We start from the raw sequence: 23,056 nt of genomic DNA on the forward strand, positions 1-23,056 counted from the left end.
AGCTGAATGATAATTTCATGATTTCCTCAATTATATCGATTGCTGTTCATCGTTCACAGTTCACATCGCTGTTGTTAAGTTAGGCATACGCATATAAAACGCACTTTAAAATTGATTTCCATTTGTTTATACTTTTTTTTTTAATTTGACAACATTAATTAATGATAAATATAAAATATAAATAATATGACTAAACAGTCACAATTGACGATTTTTTTCAAACGACCGCCAAACAAATCGACTTCAACTAATCAAAATTCGAATATACATAATTCGGATACTACCGACGAAAATAATGAACCAACACCCCAAAAGGTAAAAATATTAAAATATAATAATAGTTATATTGAATATGGTTTTACATCCCATGAAACTGATGTTCCTCAATGTGTTATCTGTAGTATGACATTGGAACACCTTGAAACAAACCATGTTCAGTATAAAAATAATACGAGGTTTTTTTTTTAAGAAGGCTACTTCTTTAAATCATGTTGGATATAATATAAACATAAGATTAAACTTTAAATATACTTAAGATGCTTATTAATATAAATCGTGAGTAGGGTAAAAAAGCCACTACTGGAACCACCGCCACCGCCACCACCACCACAGCCACCGCCACCGCCACCGCCACCGCCACCGCCACCGCCACCGCCACCACATCCCACCTCCACCACATCCCACCACCACCACATCCCACCGCTCCTTGCCCAGCCATAGGTGCCGCCGTCGGTACACCGCTCCCCGCCCCGCCCCCACATCACACCACCACCACATCCCACCAACACCACATCCCACCGCCACCACATCCCACCGCTCCCTGCCACGCCATAGGTGCCGCCGTCGGACGTGACCTAACCCACGGTATACATATATAAAACACTCATATTAGGTATACTTGATATAGTCTCCCACTACAGAACCGTTTCCCCACTATAAGTTATTATCCTCACCATACTCGAAACAATTAGTTAATAATTCAGTGTATGAACATTCAGTCTTAGTTTTGTTTTAACAGTGTCAAGTCGCGAGTTTTATAACAGTGTTATTATGGGTGGATCAATCAGTGAAATGAATCGGTTGTACAAATATGTTGCGCCTACATCTCCGACTGAACTTATCGATTGCACTAATTTTACAATAGATTTTGAAAACCGTAAATTTTTAAACGTTGGTTTCGATTCAAAAGATGAGTTCAATATCATCGTGCAAATAATTACACCGTCGCGCTATGTAAATATTTCTCCAGACTTCTTGAGGCGTATTTACTCAGTGATGGGCCATGTTTTATCTTACATTCTGGATACTACTGTACGTTATAAAAAAATTATTTTTTTGGAAGATGAATTTGTTTTGCTCACGAGTATGGTATATAAGGGAGATAATGTCTTGGTCATGGAGTCTAAACAAATAGACGGATGTAGAACTATATTAAGTCGAAGAGATCTTATGACAATTCAAGATTTAGAGAGCACAATTCTTGAAACCATAACAATGAAAATCGCCATCACACGACCTATTATTTTAAATCAAATCGATCAAATAACCGACTGCCTTAAAACCGATTTTAATGTTGATAAATCAGCGAAACTTGAAGAAGTAGTTTCAATAACAAAAGGAATTCATGCCGAATTAATCACAAGCCATATACCGAAAAACAAACAGAGTTTCATACATCAGATAAAATTACTCGCAACTGAACAGCTGGCAATCAAATGGATGGAAAAGCTGAATAACTCTATAAATGTATGAAAATTTATTTAAATATTTCGATAGTTAAAATTTTCGTATCATGATTACTTATTTTTATTACAGAATAAAACGGAAGCTTTTAACGTTGACATATCGCCACCAAGATACTCAATTTTGTCACCGTCGATTATACATGACGAAAACGATTTATCACAGTCACGGGTAATTTAAAAATTAAAAAAAAATATTTTTCTCGAGTTAACCGTTATTTTATTTTTAGGGTGCTGACGAGGAAAGGGGGTTTCGAGAATACTTTTCAACACGTTCGAGTTTACCAACGAGGGCACCAATTCGGAAAATCAAACCTATGGTAATACACACATTATTTACTTGATAAACGGATATTGATAAATTTTTATTACAGGCTGTTGACGAGAACGATGGGCCGACTTACTTTAACAGATTTTCACCATCCCCACCATCTTTGTTTGACTAAACAGACGGCAAGTCTCAATCAACTCAGAGGAATACGAAATTAATTTTTTATTTAATAATATCTTATTAATGATGATAATAAATATTCTTTATATCATAACATGTGTGTTATTCATTTCGTTATACATATTCCCACCATAAAGGATAGAGTAGGGATTAATCCCCGCTCCACACGGCAGCACTGCATAAAACGTGTGACACGAGCATAGGACAAGTCAGTCGTAACCCGCTCTTCAAGAAGTGACAATTTGTGCGTTTGATCCATCATAATGGCTAGTCAACTTATCGACTGTTCGACTTTTTTCGTGGACGATAATATTTTTATAAATATAGGTCTAGATCCGGATTTTTTGTTAAATTGTGTTGTATGTATTACAAGTAACATGCAATGTGTAAAAATGAGTGTGGACTTATATGAATCGCTTAATGTATTACTTAAAAACATCAATTTTTCACTACCATCACATTTACTGTTAGAGGAGTTTAAATTGATGTCAATCGAAGAATGCAACGGCAACAACATACTGTCAATCAAATGTTTGCTTCAAGACCAGAATGTGCAGTTGACAAAAGGGAATGTTGCAAGGATCTTACAGTTAAGTGGTGCCATTGAAGAAGTTATTCAGATGAAAACAATGTACACACGGCCCACTGCATTGGATCAGGCATGTAAGATTTCAATGTTTCTCGGAAAGGAAATGCCGTTATCTAAAGATACAGCCATAACCGATGTTGAAGATTATTTGAACCGCATCGAAGTTAGGAAACTGAAAGAATGTATTCCAGTCGCAGGTACTTGCTTAATAGCAGATTTGAAAATCAAAGCACTCAAACAATTAGCAAGAGGCTGGTTATCTTATTCGGCAAAAATTGAGGTAATACAAACATATTTTTGCATATTATTTTATACTAAACAAAAACATTTTTTTTTTTAGCCTGAAGTCAGCAGACCTAAGACAAGAGCATTCGTAGCACGTGAAAGGGAAATAGCAAGCCGTAGATTGAGTTTTGGAAAATAATTAATTATGTAATATTTTATTGTGACTTTGGTACATAAATAAAAAAAAAAAAAATGTAATATTTTAAACTTACATTTTTATTGTGGCTTTGGTCGATGATAATAAAAAAAACAACGTGATGTTTAAAAAAAGTATTTTTATTTACAAACTATTTACAATTTCCTTACATCACCATTAAAAGGGTTATAAGTTATAATTTGATCGTGTAAAATGAGACAATAAGCTGCAGTCTTCGCTGGAATGGCTTTGCCTGTTTCGAACTCGATGCGTAAATCAACAGTCGACGATTTTACGTTGTCGTTTTGTCGTGATAAATCTACGACTATGAATGGTACGTATTGTTCAAAAATGGTTTTTGACAGTAGAGGCTCACTATATTCTCTATCGTAGTATGATTTTTGGAAATCTGTATATGCTTTATATAAAATGGCCGTAACGTTGTTTGTGAAATCTGAACGGAAATCTTCGTATGGATACACTTCAGAATTTAGATGTATTTTAAGGTTTTTCAGGTAACAGTGATCGAATCGTCCAGACGGATTAAATAAATTATTTTTTCGATCTGTTTGAAAGCCAATTAATGCAAATCTGGGTTTCTCGAGCAAACTGCTCGATTTGATCGTCCACGAATGAGAAGTGTTCTGAGGGAGAACCGGATATTCGCACAAGTCCCAATTTCTGAACGCACACGAGAGTTGTTTACGAGAGTCTAATACTTTTAATAGTTTTATTTTTTCTTTGTCACTCACCCTAGGGCTGTTCGATTATTTTTTTTACCACTCGATTATTAATTTCACGTTTTAATCGATTACTTCGATTAATCGAAAATTAATTGTCATTCCAAAAATCGATTTTTAACGACAGATTAATCGATTTTTTTAATGACTAAATAATCGATTAATCGATTTTATTAATGTCTGATTAACCGATTAATCGATTAATCAATTTTTTTATTCACCGATTAATCGATTTTTTTAATGACTAATTAACCAATTTTTTTTATCATGGATAAATTGATTCCTTAACTTCTACACAATTTTAGACAAGATTTGCAGGATGATTATGACATATTGATGTAGATGTCCACTTACTTTTATAATATTATCCTTAATACATTCCGAATCGTTGAATTCAAAACTTCATATTAGTAATTAGTACAGATGTAAAATTTAAATATGTAATCAGGTAATCTATATTCTATATTATTAGTATGAATTGAGAACATATTTTAAGGATAATCTGAGTCTGAGCATATTTGTAAGTTAAACAAAGCATTTTACAGTGTATAAGAGTAAAATATATAAGAATAAACAATAACTATAACAATATAAATTATAAATTATAAATAATAATAAGTTGTGAATATTCATTGTTATCATATAATAATTAAATAATGTATAATAATATAATTATTATTTATATTATATGTAACAGCCTCTTTTTTCCATTAAAAATCTAAAAAAATAATTTGCTTAGTACATAGGGTCTAGGCACTAGGCCCTAGGGACATCAATACATTCTGCTACTATGGCTATATTATGAGAATAATTATTAGGTACAGGAATAGCTTATCATAATAAATAAGACTGTTTTTTTTTCAGTCATTTTGACTTCTTTTAATTCATACATAGAAATATAGAATAGTAATAAAAAATTAAAATATAAAAATTATCTTTATAGTAATATAATAATAAATATTAATAATATTTAATATTAAATAAAAATAATTAAAACTTTCCCTTTAGTCTTTAGAGTGTAAACAAATAAATAACAATAATAATATTTTATAAATTAAAAGGAATTAGAACAAATTTTTTGTTCATCGATAAATATATGAGTTGAGAACAATGATCTTCAGTAAGTGATGCCCTCTGATCAGTAACTATGTTACCTGCACGGCTAAACACTCTCTCTGAGGCCACACTAGTGGCTTGTATACACATTAATTTATTTGCCATTACTTTCAAAAATGGAAACATTGTTCCATTTAGATGCCACCATGTAACTGGACTTTGTTCATAGTCAACTTTCGGTAGATTGAAATATCCATTTATCTCATTTTCTACTTTATCGCCAATAGATAGTTCCTGGATAGAAACAATACAAAACAGCACACATTGTAATAAATAATACATACATTATATTATTATAAAAGAATTTCCTTACCGTATAAGTAGATTCTGTCGATTGTACATCATAACTAGTATCAAAAATTGCAGAGAGCCCAGTTGATTTTAATTTTTTTGGTGGAGACTCTGAACTCAATTCTAATTTTGATACAGAATACTGCCATGTACTTATACATTCTTCTTTTAAAATTGCTTTGAATGATTCTAAATCAATTGAAGTATGTTCAATATCAATTCTGTCCAATTTGAATCGTGGATCCAAGGCAGTACACATTTTTAATGTAACATTATTCCCATAACGATTAGTGAAAACTGTCATCATTGTTTCTAGCATTTTTTTTTTCAAAACTAAGCAAACACTATTTTCTTCGGTAAGCACTTGTTCGTCAACTTCTAATATTTTTTTCAGGATCATGTTAACAACAGGTAATATAGCTGATGCTGTAACATAAGACTCGCCTGCTAAATTATCCGAAATTTTTCGAATTGGATCTAGTGTTGAAATTACTGTTTTGAGAATTTTGACTTGGTGTTCATCGATCATTCTATCTTTAAACACTCCTTTGTTGTACGTTCTTAAAAATGAAGCTAAAGGAAGTTCTTGGGATAAAACTACTTCTATGAGGTCCAATAAAGACCACCATCTAGTCTTTGAGTATGATGGAAACTTCACAGATTTTAGCCCATATCGATGTTGCTCTATAGCCATCTCCTTAACTGCCTTCCAGCTGTATGCGAAAATATTTTGTATTGCCCTAACTTTGGTAATGGAAACTTTAACTTCATCCAACTCAAATATTTTTTTGACCGCTGTGTTAAAACTGTGTCCAAAACAAGGAACATGTGGTATTTTCAGGTTGTCAACAGCTTTCAGTACATTTGCACCATAGTCTGTTGATATGGCGCCAATGCTAGCATCAACATCACAATTGTATTCTAACAATTGTAGCTGAATAGCACTTGCTAGATTGTCTCCCGTATGACTTTCAGATAGCTCTTGACAACCCAAACATATAGAAACTGTAACATAAAAGTAATGCATTAGCAATTAGTAAATTTTTAAATAATTTTAACTAAGAAATCTTTACTATTTACCTAGATTAAATTGTTTGTCCAAAAAATGGCAAGTCAATGCCAAAAAAGGCTTATTGGATACTGATGTCCAGCAATCTGTGGTTAATGACAAAAAAATAGTAGTTGATACTATATTTTGTACTATCAACTTTGTTTCTTGATAAAGATCAGGAATTCTTTTGTTGGTAAGGGTACTCCTACTAGGCAAACGGTAACTTGGATTTAAAGCACGAGTATAAGCCTTGAAACCTTCTTTTTCGACTAAATTATAGGGCATCATATCTACAGCAACAAAATATGCAAGAATTTTATCTAGCTTAAGTTTGTTGGACGGTGTCAAAGTAAATGATGTCATCACAGTCTGTTTTGTATGTAGTTTGGTTTTCTCTGTTGTAGTAGAACAATTACCAACTTCATTACAAACATTTACCAATGGTAATGAAAGTGATGAACATAAAGTTGATGTTGATGCATTTAAAATGTCAGTGTCTTGTGAAGTGGTCAAACTGAAAAGAAATATTAGTATTATAAAATATTGCAACTGTGAGGCTAAGAATGCTTAAATAAACTGCTTATAGGTAGTATGAAACAAATGTCTGTGTTAGAAATGTAATAGATTTAGTAAACATAATAAATAAATATAATTATATTATTTAATAACAAACTTTATAAACATAATATACAAATTAGTAATTACTAGGGCAGAGGACTTGTAGCATTTGCATATTAATTGTTTTGCTGCACAGTCACAAAAATAGCAGAGTATTAAACAAATACATTTCATACTTTCACAAAGCTGGTTTTAATATTGTATTGTGCATATAAATGCATATGTTGAGTTTTTTCAGTTTTTAGGGCATATTTCTTCCATTATATACTTTTAGATGCATATTTTAAATAATTTATCATATTATCAATATTTTTTCGTCGACGTTTTTATTTATTTGTTTATACAACCTCATTATATTACTCTAAATATATAAAATATTAAAATATATAGTATATAAATGACTAGTGTAGTCTTAAAAGTTATAATTTTTATTTGTTTTTATTAGAATATTATGATTTATGTTGTTATTTGGTTGGTAAAACTTTTAATAAATCTATATTAACTTAATTTAAATATGTGGTATTGAATATTGATAATGAATAGTAATTAACACTTCCATTTCAGTAAACTGATTAGAAACAGTTGTTACAACTTACAAGTGTATAAGTATAAGTTATACCATTAAATACATTACCTATTTTTTTCCTTTTGGAAATTTATCATTTTATCGACCAAATTTTGTTCACAATAATATTATCATAAGCATAAATAATAATTTTAATTAGGGCCCCTTCGTTAAAAGTGACACTGGGGCCTCAGTTAACCTAGTTGCGCCACTGTCCTCTGCCCTAGTAATTACTAATAAATAATTTTAAATGTTAAATAATATAAAATGTACATATTTGCTCTTTTTATTATATACCTATCAGATATCTATATTGTTACTCTTTTAATATAGTTTTAATAACATAAAATACATTTTCATTATTTTAATAATTTATTTGTATGTGTATTATTTATTACAATGTGTGCTGTAAGCTGTTTTGTATTCTTTCTATCTAGGAACAAAATACTTACTTGTCAAGCTCAAGCATGTCGGACGGTAGAAGTTCACAATTTTCAGTTCCTCGTTTTTGTTTATCAAGTTCATTATATTTTCCTTTGTGCGATTTTTTGATGTGGTTCCACAAATTTGTAGTGTTTGAACCCGAGTTTGAAAAACTTTTATAACACATATCACAAGTCGCCCTGTATCCACATTCAGATTTAGTGAAAACATTCCACACTAAACTCATCTTCGAAGGAAATCGAGAATAAAACAATAGTCAATAATGACTAAATGGCAAAAGTAGTAATATTTATCTTTTAACTCAATGCACGAATACCGGAATACGATTAAATATTAATACGATTTGCGAATGACAAAATCTTACAGTTATGGTTGGTTTCTTGTTAGCAGAATGCAGACGTAAGATAAGATAGACTGATAGACGCATAGCAGCCATATAAAAGTAAACACAAACACACAAAATGTAAAAAGTGCTAAAAATAGAAATTAATTCGAACCGTCGAAACACGATTAAAGATAATCTTATCTTTAATCGTGATTATAATAGGAAATTCGATTATTAGATTAATCGGAAATTCGATTATTTCGATTATTTGATTAATTGGAAATTCGATTATTTCGATTTTCGATTAATCGGAAATTCGATTATTTCGATTATTTGACGATTAATCGAATTTTATAAAAACCGTATAATAATCGATGGGAAAAAATAATAATCGTTATAATCGATTAATCGAAATAATCGAACAGCCCTAACTCACCCTGATAACCGGCATCTTCCAAATAATTTTACTCAGCTCAATCACTACTTTTTTGAGTTTTTCTTTATTGTCATTCGCAGTGGTCTCGGAAACGTACAACGCATCAGAGTCCGTAGACGATCTGTTTAAAATGATTTGTTGGTTGCAGTTGAGTAGTATTTTTTTATAATCTTCACAAAATCCTAACAAGTGTTTGAGCGGGATACAACCAGCAAATTTGTTATTTAACGTGAAATTTTTATTTTCACTGACATTCATTTCTACGTCCCAAGCAGCATTTTTTAGATTGTTCAATTCATTCGGTGTGTGTGAGCAAAACCCTTTAAGACTCGATGATATTCCAGGAGATTTTAATTTTTGTATTTCAACACCGTTAATTTCATACCGGATTTCAGAAAACAAAAACGCCAAACCATTATTTGTAAAATTAATTTCGTTCGCATGTGATGCAATATCTGCCGGTATATTTAATTTACCTTCAATATAGAGATAGCTCTCGCAGGGGAGAGTGTAAGCGTCCATATTTTGAATGGATATTCTAATTTCGTCGTTATTGGATAAAGCTGTTGAAGAATAGGGGAGGAAAGAGTGGTACTGCATTTGAGTTATTTTGCATTCATCTTCATATCCGCCGGCCACGTCCAAATACATGTCATCCATGATTATAGAACTTTTAAAGACCGTAGAAATGATAGATTGTTCTTTGTTAGTTTCTTTACAATCGGCGTACGTCTCGACGTATTAATCTTGTTAGTAGAACTGTAGCGACTCTTGATAGCATTTCTTTTTATATAGCTGTTGAACTTAATAGCCATTTTAATGTTTAATTTGTATACGAACTGTGATTGGCTCCCCTCTTAAATTGATCAAATTATTATCTTGATCTCTTAGTACTATATTCACTTTACTTATAGACGAAGAATTAAGCCGGTAGAAAACTAGATGTTTTGGGACTTCTATGATTTTATGTCCAGGCGGCGAAGAAGGGAAAAACTTGTGTATAGTCTGGCTCGGTATACCATTACTGAATGAACCAGAAATTAGATTGCAATCTATTTTTATACAGTTAACTTTCATTATGTTGACTATCCGTTCAGATTCGTGTAGTGTCTTGGCAGAATAAACTTTATTCTCAAACCCTAATATTTTCGATATATTATGTTCAATAGTGAAATCAACATCATGACTACACGTCATCGAGCATTTCAATGTGCTTCCATCGGCCTTGAGTTGAAACAAAGTAACATGATTCGGTAATAGTTTTTGAATCATCGGCTCCAAGTTAATTATTTCGTACGATCCCGTAGGTATAGTCACAGTCACACATTTTCCGAGTGAATCGTGAAAACCTATTGTATTGCAATCCGGTTCTACGTTTGGTATAGAATTATGTGTTTGCAGGCTTAAAAGACACAGCTGAGAGGTATTTTGTACTTCTAACGGCGAGAAAATATCACAAGACATTTCGCTGGAATTACCGTTTAATGTTATCGTGTACATGATAAAAATTTCAAACACAAATGACCACAATTATATGTGTTATAACGTTGATGCCTAGTGTAATTATATTGTATTTTACATCCGCTGAGGTACGATTGTAGTTCCAGTGGTGGTGATAGATTTCCAAAACTGTCGTAATATTCTACTTGTTTTCCGATTTTCTTATACGCTACCCAATGAGTTCCGGTACTTTTTTCAACGTCCAAATTGATAACAGCCGATTCTTTATGCTTAGGACGTTTAGGTAACCTATCTCTGGAAAACACTCCGATGAAATGAGGTATTTTCATTATGTGCGCGTGTTTTATAATTTCATAATCGTACAAAGCTCTTTTGGGTAACGTAGTAATTAGTTTTTTTTCCTTTTTACGGTTTTCTTCACAGATTTATGGACTCCCTTTCTTTTATACGAACTACCTCCTTGTGAAGAGAGATATAGTCCTTTACCTTTCTCGATCTTATACGAGCCACCTTTATTAGGGGCGAGGTATAAACCTCTGCCCAAATGTGTAGGTTCATTTCTATTGAATTCGCTAACGGTCTTTACGACGTTAGCAATTCCCCCCGTCAGCGCTCCGAGTGCGGATAAACCGGCAAAAATTGGTATCAGTGGTAACATTCCTCCAGTTTTCGGTAAAGGTATAACACGAGGTACCCGAGCTTTCTTGCTGTTTTTAAGAAATATTTTTTTAGCTGCCACAAAACATTTTTTTGTTAATTTCATCATGTTTTTTTCTTTCATATTTTTTTTTAATACATTTTTAGCTGCCTTGACTGCTGCGTTGAATCCACATCCAGCACCCATTTTTCGTTTTGCCTTCATGCCAGTAGTGACCAACCACGCTGCTGCCTTTTCTTTTAAATTAGAGTCTTTTGACTTGAATCTATTCCAAGCCTGGTTTTCTAATATATAATCTGCTTTTTGACGATCAGTCAAAGAGTTGCTGTGATCATAAACGATATCGTGTTCTTTACACAACGAGTCTAGGGGGTTGATACCTTTATCGCCGCGATCTAATCGTTTTTTCAATTTTGTACCTGGGCCGCAGTACTGATAACCTAAAATTATGAGTTGATTATATTGAATGTTATGTGTGTTGTATGGTTTATAATTACCCGGTAAATGAAGTTCAAATGGTAATTTGTTTATAAGAGTGTTCACGATACCTCCGCCTTTATTCTTGTTGTTTCTTCGAACGGGTGACATCGTGTAATGATTAGATTACAGAGATTACCCAAGTATTTATAATGAAGTTTGTAGATCAAGAAATAAAACTCACAGTGGAAAATGTCGACCCGCCTACGAGTCTCCAATCGAGGCATGGGAAGCTTTTACCGAATACTTGTCGTGCTTTAGTTGTCGGGCCTTCCGGATGCGGCAAGACAAATTTGATTTATGCTTTATTGACTACCATCAATGGTATACGTTTTCACAACGTTTATATATATTCGAAAACACTCGATCAACCTAAATATAAAATGCTTTGTGAAATTTTAAAAGATGTAGAGGGCGTTCAGTTATTCACTTTTCACGAAAACGACGAGGTTATCCCACCAGAAAAAGCATTACCAGATTCTGTTTTTATATTTGACGATATTTTATGTGAAAATCAAAATATCGTACGTTCTTACTACACGCGTTGTAGACACAACAATATCGACGTGTTCTATCTAGCACAATCATTCGCTCGCATACCCAAACAACTTATTCGAGATAATAGTAACATGATTATATTATTCAAGCAAGACGAGACTAATTTAAAACACGTTTATATGGAACACTGTTCGGGTGATATGAACTATTCTGAATTTAAAGAGTTTTGTACTTTGTGTTGGAGTAGGGGGAGATTTAATTTCGTCGTGATAAGTAAAGACTGTGAACGTGACAACGGACGGTATCGACACGGTTTCGACACATTTGTCGTTGTATAAAACAATGTAGTTCATTCTCAAAAATGGAAGACAGAAGTGCAGTGTTGAACGAATTAGTTATTGCCAAGAAAAACATTAAACGTAAATTTGAAGCATTGAAAAGAGGTGAAGCTGATATTCAATCTTATGTAACGCAAACATTTAAACCAATAATCGAACCGTTGAACAAATTACAAAATTCGGAAGCCGGTAATAATGAAATTATAGCTGAAGGTACCCCATATATAGCATCCGATAGCCAGTCTGAAATTTTTCGTACATTAGAAGAAGAGGAAAAAGATAAAATATATGGTCCAAAAAAATATTCTAATGGAAAAAGCAAGTTAGGTCAAGAAGAAGTAAAATTCAAAAACAACGCAATAATTATCAAAGATACGTCTTATCAGCTAACGCCTGGACTTGTTGAGTTATTATGTTTCAGATATCCAATGCAATATACTGATAATGATTTAAATACATATAAAGAAATACTAATACAAACTTCAGCACATTTGACACAGGACGGTGCAAAAATTAAGAAAGGTGGTACAAAATATACACAAATTATTCGCAAGCTATTTCCATCGGGAATGGGAGTGAAATTACAAACACATAATTTAGTATATTGGAATGACCCAAATGAGCTGGTTGATAGGTTGCGACTTCTTTTAGCCTCTCAATCTGCTGGAAACACTGGGGTTTCAAACGAAATATTATCTATTTTTGAAGAACTGTACGAATCTGGTATAACAAGGAAAATACCAAATGTATAAACGCAACATAGCTATCGAACTTCACAGACCGGCTAGGAAAAATTATACGAGGCGAAGAGTAAATGTGTATGGAAAAAACGATTTGTGGCAGGCTGACTTGGTCGAGATGATTCCACTTTCAAAGAAAAACAAAGAATATAATTATATTCTCTGTGTGATTGATTGTTTTACGAAATTCGCCTGGGCCGTACCATTGAAAACAAAAACAGGGTGTGAAGTGACCAAAGCCATGTCTACAATACTTGTAGATAGGTCGCCCAAACTGTTGCAGGTAGATAATGGCAAAGAATTTTATAATTCAAAGTTTGACATGTTAATGACTAAGCATAATATAAAAAAGTATAGCACATATTCCACGACAAAAGCCTGTTTTGTGGAAAGGTTTAATCGAACTTTAAAAACAAACATGTATAGAGAATTTACTGCTCTGGGTTCACAAGAATGGATATCAATTTTACCTGACCTAATCAATAATTACAACAATGCGAAACACAGAACGATTGGGATGACACCATTGCAGGCAGACGAAAATCCTTCACTAGTTACTTTGAAACAACGTACAATCACTAATAGAAAAGTAAAATTTCATGTCGGCGATAAAATTCGAATAAGCATTCACAAAGGAGTTTTCACAAAAGGGTATTTACCCAATTGGTCAACAGAAATATTTACAATAGTAAAAATAAATAAAACAATACCACCAACTTATCAGTTACACGATTATAATGATGGCCCAATAGCCGGCTGTTTTTACACCGAAGAATTATCTAAAACCAATTATCCAAATGATTATTTAATTGAAAAAATTGTACGAAAGAAGGGGGACCAGATATATGTCAAGTGGGTGGGATTTGACAATTCCCATAATTCATGGATACATAAGGACGATGTTAAAAAATAGTTTCAGTGGTTGTTCAGAAGTCAATCCGTTCGGTACAACGAATTATTATTATTTAAAAAATTCCATTTTATGTCACACCATGTCGTCGGCTATCTTGGACGTTCAGTGCATTCTCGGAGTCAACAACAAGTATTTTATCAAAGAAATGTCTATAGTAGATACTGAAACATGGTCCAACCAACACTGGATATTTAAACATACATCTTTAAAACAAGATGCAAAAAGTCGAAGCGTAAACAGTTGGCTGAAGCGTTTATATCACGGTTTAACGTTGGAATATGGTGATGTAGAGTATGGAGAAATACAGAAAATATTTCAATCGTTAAAATTCGATAGAATTTACGTTAAGGGCTCTCAAAAACAACAGATTATCAACGAGTTTATGCCACATGCCACAGTATTCAACTTTGAAAATTTGGAATGTCCACGGATTTGTCAATTGAACGGAGAAACACTACCATGCTGTATTTTTCATAAGGATTTCAATCCAAAACAATGTACATTGTATAAAGTATTTGCATTAAAAAAATGGTATGTTAATAATTTTTAAGATTATAATTTTTTTTTTCTACATTGTAAAATTACACTATATATATATATATATATATATATTATATACATATTTTCAATTGATTAAAATTGCAAGTTTATAAATAAAGAAAAAAAAAATATAATGAAGACTCCGTGTTTTTATTTGTTGTAGGCTCTCCATCATATTGAGTAAAACATATAATTAAATTATTATTTAATGATATATATTATATAGCTCAAGTCACTCGATTCTGTAATGACCATGAGCTAATGTGTTAATTCCATCTTCGAGCACATACCGTTTGTCGTCATAAGAATTCAGTGCGAGCTTTTTAGATAAGATAGTATGGATTCTATGTTTATATGATCGTATAGAATACATCTCTCTGAATGGATCTTGACCGATTTCATTAAACAGGCATTTCTTATGGTCTTCTAACGTCAAGTTATTTTTAATTACATGTTTTTTGACACCCTTGGCTTTGATTGTCTCTAATCCAGACACTGAAAAGGCATACGATTTAGCTCTAAGAGCTACAAACTCATCAATGAATTCCCCTTCAACTTCATCGGTGAACATCCCGGGAACCTTTTTTCTTTCTTCTCGATAGCATGGGTGATGTTTTGGTAAATTCGACGTGTCCATGCGATGTAATATATCGGGATTGGATGCGAGGTCATTGTAATAATCGTTTGTTACAACATCATATACGAATGAGTCTGAAAAAATTAATAATGTAATTGAATATTTAGTATTTATATACAAAGAATAAAAATACCTGTGTCCATGTACATTAAAGAAATATTATTCTTGTAATGTTTTTTCATGACATTATAATGAAAGTCGTACATTAGAGTTTTTGAAATATCTAATATAGCCATCCCGCATGCAATAGGTTTGTCAAATGTTATTTCTATGTTCTTCAGGTGTACAGCACACAAATTTTCACTATATATTGTGACGTCCTTAAACGTAGGTTTGTTAACAAGTTTTTGCATCCTCAAGGCGTCAGTGACGAGTTCAATTTTTTTGCGATTGCGTTTAGATTCCATCGTTTTTCCAAATATCTGTAAAAATAAATAAATAAATCATTACATATTAATAATAATAATAATAATTAGTTCTATCTTAACTTACGGCATTATTCATATGCTTAAAAAAATTTTCCTCGAATTTATTTTTTGCATTTTTTCTCATTTCTGTGTTCTTATCTATATACGGTGCAAGCCAAGCAGTTTGATTAAATTGTACGACTCTGTGTACCTTATCCACTACTAGTCCCGCCGAAATTGACTGTTTGAGTGCCATATAATGAACAACATAATGTTTCTTGACGTGGAACGTCGCAAATAATTTTGTAACATTGCTGCCATCAGGTTTTGTTCTTTCCGGTAAATAAGGTAAATCATTGTGCTCATCGTGCAAAGTATCGGGATATGACACATCAACATCGTAGATCAAACCCATATTTGAATTTTCATCCAGTTGTTCTAACAATGATAACGCCGAATTAACGTCGCCTTCATACCATTTAAAATTATTTAAAGGTAATTTTTTCTTCATAGACCACCCGTACAAATTGCATGCATCAATGTATATAATGTAATTATGTTCTTTATTGGAATCGTAACTGGTTGCGTCAGGATGATTAGCCTTTGAATATCGTTTGCTAGCCTGCGTCATTCCACCCCTGATTCCTTTCTCCACCGCGAGCAACATCGTATAATCAGATATTAACTCAATCTCGACTTTAGTATGTTTTAACATACATGCAAAAGAAAACCCTGGGGCAGTGTAATAATAAGCCGGGTCGAGGCCGTAAATTTTAAAACATAAATTTCTAAAATTTTGAAACACATCTGCCAGTATGAGGGTGTCAATTTTTAAATACAAGTCACTGTATTCACCCAGATTTTTACACTTAAATTTATCCCATACTTTAAGTGCATGTTCATAATCTTCGTCTGGAATGTGCTCATCCTGAAGCGAGGAATAAAATGTATGTTTGGCCGGAAGAGATGTTTCGTTTAGTTTGCCCCAATCGCTCAAATATTCATAAGGAAAACAACCTTTTCGCGTTGTTAATGGTAATTCATCTTTTGTGAATACTTTCGACGTTTCATTAAATTTGTCTTGACCTGCCGCAACTAAATCATTTGCCAAGCTGGACAAACTCGAGCTCATAAACCTCAACGAATCTATAAATCTAATACTAAACCGGTTATTAATATGTTTTGTGAATGAAATATACTTCTCCTCGCTGTTGGGGATGACTGAAATTTTTTTATTGTCAAACCAAAGTTGTCGAACGATAAAATGTGCATCGTAATTTGATAAATTATGAAACACACATGCCACAAAGTCCGGACGCTTCAGTTTAAGGTTGCACGAACTGCACAATGTACACCTAAACTTCCCAGTTAAGTAACAATGATCTTCAACTTTAGTGACATCGTTTAAAACAAACAATTTATCGCACACCTGACATTTTGTTGCTTTAGAGTGTTTTAAAATGTCTTCCGCTGTCATCTTAATACTTATATTTGTACATAAAAGCATATCAATTCGATTTGCAATTTCGGTTACATCTTTCACGAATCGCAGAGCTATCGAATCGTAACTCGTATTTTCATTTCCTCTATAAACAATAGGTTTCCTAGGTATTTTAAATTTTTTCAACAGCGCTTCAGGAACGTTATTTGATACTACATGTATACAATAACTCATACAATTATGGTTTTGAATAAGCTTAGTGTTAGGACCTGCATTAGCATTATTTTTTTCTAGTATACTTTCAAAATTAGCGAATATTATGAACGGGTGGAACTGAGTATGTTCCATTTTATCAAACTTGACTTTTGTGTTAGGTGTTGGCATAATCGGCGAAATTGATTCATGATCCCCGCAGAATTGCTTGTGGTAACGCAGGCCCTCAATAGCGGTTTTTGCTGGTGTGTTGTTAAATTTAGATAAACATCTTTTGCAATACTCCGAATAATGTTTGTTTGACGTCATTTGATTATTAATAAGTCTCGAAAAATTGGTTATCAAACAGAAGTGATGTTTCGTGTTATTAGATATTAATAGCAAATCGTAGTGGTTATCTTTTTCCGTAGATGTTTTAAGGGGATATACGATAGTCATATCAGGTTTATTTGATGCATGTTTGTTCTGTATTGTTCGGGATCCGTTTTTTAATCCGTAAACATTAACTGAAACTGTCGGATTGAATTTTTCAAATTGTTTCTTTATGTCTTTATAGTTTACCGGATAAATTAAATGAGAAAAATCGTAGAGGTTTTCGAGATCGTCGTAATGTTTTCCTACTCTATGAGCAATGTGTTGATTGACATGTCTAGATAGAATTGAATATTTGAAACACATGTCATCGCTGTTTTGACAATTAATCACACACTTTTTTAATTTTATGTCATTCGGAAGTTGTATGTATGACGACCCTCTTAACGGAATATATTTATAGACACCTACTAGCAGCCCATCAATAGATTTAAGTGTAAGTCCACTGCCTTTTGACTTATACACTTCCTGTTCCTCCAGTAATTTATTATAATCTTGTTCTATTTGTTTGTGAATATCATTAGCCAGAAAAAATTCTTTTGCCGCAGTTTTGAAAGCCCTGTTGTCATCAGATTCGGGAATTTTAGGATTGTGGTATGTCGCTTCCAATTTCAGGTTGTATTTTATTTCGCCGTCAAAACTGTTAATTAACTAGATTAAATGTGGTTTAGTGTTATTTAAAAATGTTTTATAATTTAATAATTGGGTGTCGAAATTTCTTGTATAATATTCTCTGCATATCTCGTTTAAAGAAGAATTGATTAAATTAAAACCGCCTTGTAAAACTTCTAATAATCTACGACGTTTTGTTCTTATATTGTAGGTCGATGTTTCGGAATTATTAACTACATAAAAAAAAAATATATATATAAGTATAATATTAAAACTAAAAAGTTATAACTATAAATACCATCGTATCTCGATTGTTCAGGCACTGGACGCTTATGATTTCGCCTGGGTGTACCTAAAATAATTAATTGAATAAACGGGTCATATAACTAAAGATAATATTATACATACATACATTGGTTCGAAGAGCCAGGTGGTATATCCTCGACGTAAATATTATCAGATATTTCAATCATTCTAGACCGATCTGAAAAAACAAACAAATAAATATTGTCATAAAATTATAATATGTATCGTACTTTCAAATAAGCCACTTTTTTCGGCCCTGTCCAACGCTTCAAGACATACATCATCGTTGCCGTCATCAAACCCGTTGTTATCATCTATGTTAAAAATTTTAATTTAGTATAAGATCAAAACATTTGATATAATATACATACTTTCACTCAATCCATTTTTTTCGGTCTCATCTAACACTGCAATACAAAAATCATCATCATCTTCAAAGGTTGTATCATCTGTAAAATATAAATTATGTAAATTATTTAACTATAAATATGTATATAAATCATACTTGTAGTTGTAGCTGAAGTTGTAATTGGCTGTGCATTACTTGTAGCTGTAGTTGTAATAGTCTGTGCATTACTGTTTAAAATACCTAAAATGGAACAATACTGTTATTTCAAACGCGAATTAAATACTACTATCATGTACGTAGGGTTGTATATACTAAACCCCTTTTAACGCTCGGATAGCATATTTTATTATACGAGTATTAATTTATTAAGTGAAAAATAAAAATCAGTGTTATATGGTTGGAATATAGCGCGCGAGCTCGCGCACACACACACACGCTCGCGAGCGGTTGAAAATAATATAAGCATAGTGATAAAAATAATATTTTCACCGATAGAATCCTAATATTGTATAAAATTTACTCACCGTGAATACTTTTCATGTGTCGTTGGAGAGAATCGTTTCTAGTAAAATTATTTAGACAAATAGTACACTTAAATTGTTTAGTACTACTATGGTACTTTACATGCCTGAACAAAGCATCTTTCCGCGAGAAAATAGAAACACATTGATCACATTTAAACATTTTGAATTATTATTTCAATAAACACACCAGAGCGATATCACTGTGAAAACAGTACTAAATCAGTGATACTGTACAATACCCGTATATAACGAAGAGAGAGAAAAAAAAAATATGTCAGCATTCTCGTATTACCAGAAAAAAAAAAAAAAAATGCTTAATAGTGTTTTAATTTTTCATGAAACGTAATAGGTACTTATTATAAATCTCAGTGTAGCCTTGTCTCTCAGAATTGGTGCTTATAACCTCCAGTGTTTCATAATGTCTAATCAACTTATTGACTGTTCAACCTTTTTCTTGGATGACAACGTGTTTTTAAATATAGGGATCGATCCAGCCTCTTTAATGAATTGTGTTGTTCATATTAACGTAAATTCTCAATGCGTGAAAATGAGTACCGAATTTTTTGAATCGCTTATACCTGTTCTCGAGAAGAAAACGTTCATGGAGTCAAAGTATCTTCATTCAGACGAAAACAAGGTCGTGTCGGTAGTCAAATGCCGTGTATCCAACTATTTTTCAATTAAATGCATACTCGATGACCAGTGCATTCAGCTGAGTGAAGAAAATGTATCTCGTTTATTGCACATAAAGGACAACATACAAGAAGTAATTAATACAAAAATAAATGAAATACGGGGTAAAGTATTACTACAGGCATGTGAAATTTGTGGAGCTCTCGGAACTTTAATGCCAATACCCAAGAATACCAAATTAGATGTATTGGCAGACTATTTGCTGCACATCGATCCGGCGACAATCAGTGACGCTATACCAACAAGAAAGCCGTGTTTTGTAGCCCAACTGACACTTAATGCAACTGAACAGCTGGCAAGGGGATGGTTAAGAGCATCAGCCTTACCGGAGTAGTTTTATCCTGATGTCTACAGACCAAAGGCAATCATATCAAAAGAGAAATATAAATCAAGCCGTAGATTAAGTTTTTTTTTTAACTTGTATTATATAATATTTGAAAAAATAAAAAAAATTCATTAAAATATCATTTATTATTACAAATCTTCATCCGATGATATGTTTGGAGAAAACACTTCTGACATTTCTTCGTCGTCACTACTATAAATAATTTAAATGTTAGAAAAAAAAAAAATATTATAATAATATAAAACTCACGAAATAAAAAAATGTTGTTGTTGTGTATTTTCTGTTTGGGCATTAGCGTCGGCTATAATCTGCTCTATCATCCAGAAAACATGGTCTAAATCGATTGGTGGTGGCGGTATGATTGGTTCAATACTAAACATCAAATATGGTTAATGAAATAATAGTAATAATAATAACAATGATAATATTAAACTTACGGCTGAAATAAGAAAGGAATATTGAATTCATTTTGAGGACGATTGCGACGATCGAATCCTAGTGTATTTATGAAAAAATTTAAAAATATCACTTTGAAATTAAACATCTTTTAATAACACAAAACCTTTTTAGTACAAATTACGACTTATACTGATTTAATAAGATAATGTTTCATTATTTTTAATTCATATTGAAATGGGAGGGATTTAAAGTGTTGGATATTAAAAAAAAAAAAATGATAGCAGCTTCTTTGTCTACCTGGTGCACGTGTCGAATTGCAATTTTGAGTGTGCGAAAACATCTCGGTGGCATACTGTCACCCACACAAAGTCACAAATGCCTGCACACAATGCCGGCATGGACTTTGTGTCACCCACACACACACACACACACACACACACCCACACACACACCCCGTGTAATAAAATAATGTAGACAAACATGGTCACTACAGTCATGTTAATCGAATCCACGGTACTGAGTATATGCATCATTTGCGTTCATCGTGAATACTTTTCATGTGCCTAATAATTTTTTATACACATTAAAAAATTTCAACGTTTCCAAGATTTTTTTTAAAATGTCGTACAACAGTCAAGCATCTGATATAAACACACCTAACGTTTCAGTGGGCTTCATTGACTTTTTAGCGAATGGAGAGTTTGATGAAATGGCAAGTTTATTTATACATACGATAATATATATCTATATAAATCTATGTATATTTTTTAGCTATCAAATACACCGAGACGTGTGTTTTATGAACATTTATTAAGCCAGGAAGACAATATTTCTGTTGCCGAAGTTAGTATGACAAAATATTATTGTAGTACTTACCAACTTTATATTATGCTGTTTTAGGTTAGAAACGACGCTAGGCATAAATCTGACGATTGTGTTGTCCAACAACAAACAAACGGTATTATGTTCATTTTATTATTGTTTTATGCATTGAGTATACAAAATATGTACTATTATCATAGATAAACAAAATGATATCGACTTTTGGGGCTGTGAAGAGGCTGATGATATTTGTCTTGAAGCACTGGAAAGATTTGTCTGGGGTGAAGAATACGCAAATGATGAAAAATTACTACTAAAAGCTTGTATTGAATCTAATACCTAACACCTATTATATATTAATTGTTAAATAAAAAATTCATTATAATAAAAAAACTATACATATATATAACATGATTTATTAATCTATCAATTTTACATTAGAAAAATATATATTATATATTTTTGTAACCTTTTGCCTTAAACAAATATTGTACCTTTTCTTTCTCAAAAAAAAAAAAAATAAATAAAAAATAAAAAATAAAAACAAAAAATATATACGTATTTATAAATCTTCGTCGGATGACGGCGGCACCTATGGCGGGGCAGGGAGCGGTGGGATGTGGTGGCGGTGGGATGTAGTGGCGGTGTGATGTGGTGGCGGTGGGATGTGGTGGCGGTGGTGGTGGCGGTGGCGGTGGTGGTGGCGGTGGCGGTGGTTCCAGTAGTGGCTTTTTTACCCTACTATCGTGTTATATTAAATAATTTTAATAAATTAAATCAACTTACGTAGTCCTATAATAGACAGGGAATATCCGATAATAATTAATGAGTGTATAATAACTATAATAAATTTTATAATTAAAAAATATTCATCAAATTTTATGAGTAATGTGGAAAATCAAATGGTTTATTTGAAATGATTGCAATGAATTTCCAAGTTTTTCGGTAGAATATAAATTTTAAAACATAGAAATTATTGTAAAAAATCATTTGAACTTAATTTGAAATAGAGTTCTTAATTATAACATATTCATACTTATATGTCTACAATCAAGCCATGCATATAATTAAACATTATAAATACGTAGTTTAAGGTTAATATTTCATTATAATAGATTATAACTAACGTACTGATTATCATATTAGTATTCTCTGAAAATTGAAAGCAGATATTTAAAAAAATAATCACATTACTTATTTAAATCAAGTTGGATATAATATAGAAATTAGATTAAACTTTAAATATATTTAAGATGCATATTATAAATCTTTTAAAATTAAATCAACTTACGTATTGCTATAATATACAGAGAATATCCGATAATAATTAATGACTGTATAATACATTTTATAATTATAAAATATTCATCAAATGTTATGATTAAAGTGGAAAATCAAGTGATTTATTTGAAATGTTAGCAATGAATTTTCAAGTTTTTCGGTAGAATATAAATTTCAAAATATAGTAATTAGGGTAGAAAAGACATTTGAACTTAATTTGAAATAGAGAATGTATACTAT

At 32.1% G+C, this 23,056-nt stretch overlaps 6 protein-coding genes across 6 annotated transcripts; 3 read left to right on the forward strand and 3 right to left on the reverse strand.

Annotated features, from left to right (window-relative positions):
- Positions 1 to 850: 850 nt before the first annotated feature.
- On the forward strand, positions 851 to 2,287 carry LOC149062851 (uncharacterized). Its single transcript, XM_089216228.1, has 4 exons — positions 851 to 1,746; positions 1,816 to 1,914; positions 1,973 to 2,062; positions 2,117 to 2,287. The coding sequence occupies exons 1-4, from the start codon at positions 1,051 to 1,053 to the stop codon at positions 2,186 to 2,188; spliced, it is 957 nt and encodes a 318-aa protein (XP_089072354.1). The 5' UTR covers positions 851 to 1,050; the 3' UTR covers positions 2,189 to 2,287.
- Positions 2,288 to 2,369: 82 nt separating this feature from the next.
- Positions 2,370 to 3,252, forward strand: LOC149062852 (uncharacterized). The gene is made up of 2 exons (XM_089216197.1): positions 2,370 to 3,062; positions 3,123 to 3,252. The coding sequence occupies exons 1-2, from the start codon at positions 2,457 to 2,459 to the stop codon at positions 3,204 to 3,206; spliced, it is 690 nt and encodes a 229-aa protein (XP_089072323.1). The 5' UTR covers positions 2,370 to 2,456; the 3' UTR covers positions 3,207 to 3,252.
- Positions 3,253 to 4,951: 1,699 nt separating this feature from the next.
- Positions 4,952 to 8,254, reverse strand: LOC149062853 (E3 SUMO-protein ligase ZBED1-like). The gene is made up of 4 exons (XM_089217066.1): positions 8,037 to 8,254; positions 6,431 to 6,915; positions 5,373 to 6,355; positions 4,952 to 5,293 (listed from the first exon to the last, which is right to left on the reverse strand). Exons 1-4 carry the CDS (start codon positions 8,252 to 8,254, stop codon positions 4,991 to 4,993), a joined length of 1,989 nt encoding a protein of 662 aa, XP_089073192.1. The 3' UTR covers positions 4,952 to 4,990.
- Positions 8,255 to 8,780: 526 nt separating this feature from the next.
- LOC149062854 (uncharacterized) lies at positions 8,781 to 9,449 on the reverse strand. The gene has a single exon (XM_089215424.1). It carries the CDS (start codon positions 9,447 to 9,449, stop codon positions 8,781 to 8,783), a length of 669 nt encoding a protein of 222 aa, XP_089071550.1.
- Positions 9,450 to 10,638: 1,189 nt separating this feature from the next.
- On the reverse strand, positions 10,639 to 11,580 carry LOC149062855 (uncharacterized). Its single transcript, XM_089215425.1, has 2 exons — positions 11,406 to 11,580; positions 10,639 to 11,348 (listed from the first exon to the last, which is right to left on the reverse strand). The coding sequence occupies exons 1-2, from the start codon at positions 11,494 to 11,496 to the stop codon at positions 10,639 to 10,641; spliced, it is 801 nt and encodes a 266-aa protein (XP_089071551.1). The 5' UTR covers positions 11,497 to 11,580.
- Positions 11,581 to 21,332: 9,752 nt separating this feature from the next.
- On the forward strand, positions 21,333 to 21,878 carry LOC149062856 (uncharacterized). The gene is made up of 4 exons (XM_089218908.1): positions 21,333 to 21,425; positions 21,485 to 21,556; positions 21,614 to 21,671; positions 21,736 to 21,878. The coding sequence occupies exons 1-4, from the start codon at positions 21,333 to 21,335 to the stop codon at positions 21,876 to 21,878; spliced, it is 366 nt and encodes a 121-aa protein (XP_089075034.1).
- Positions 21,879 to 23,056: the final 1,178 nt, after the last annotated feature.

Source organism: Diuraphis noxia, unplaced genomic scaffold (assembly GCF_037042655.1).
Source record: "Diuraphis noxia isolate RWA-SAM2 unplaced genomic scaffold, SU_Dnox_SAM2 contig0001, whole genome shotgun sequence".
Lineage (NCBI taxonomy): Eukaryota > Metazoa > Arthropoda > Insecta > Hemiptera > Aphididae > Diuraphis > Diuraphis noxia.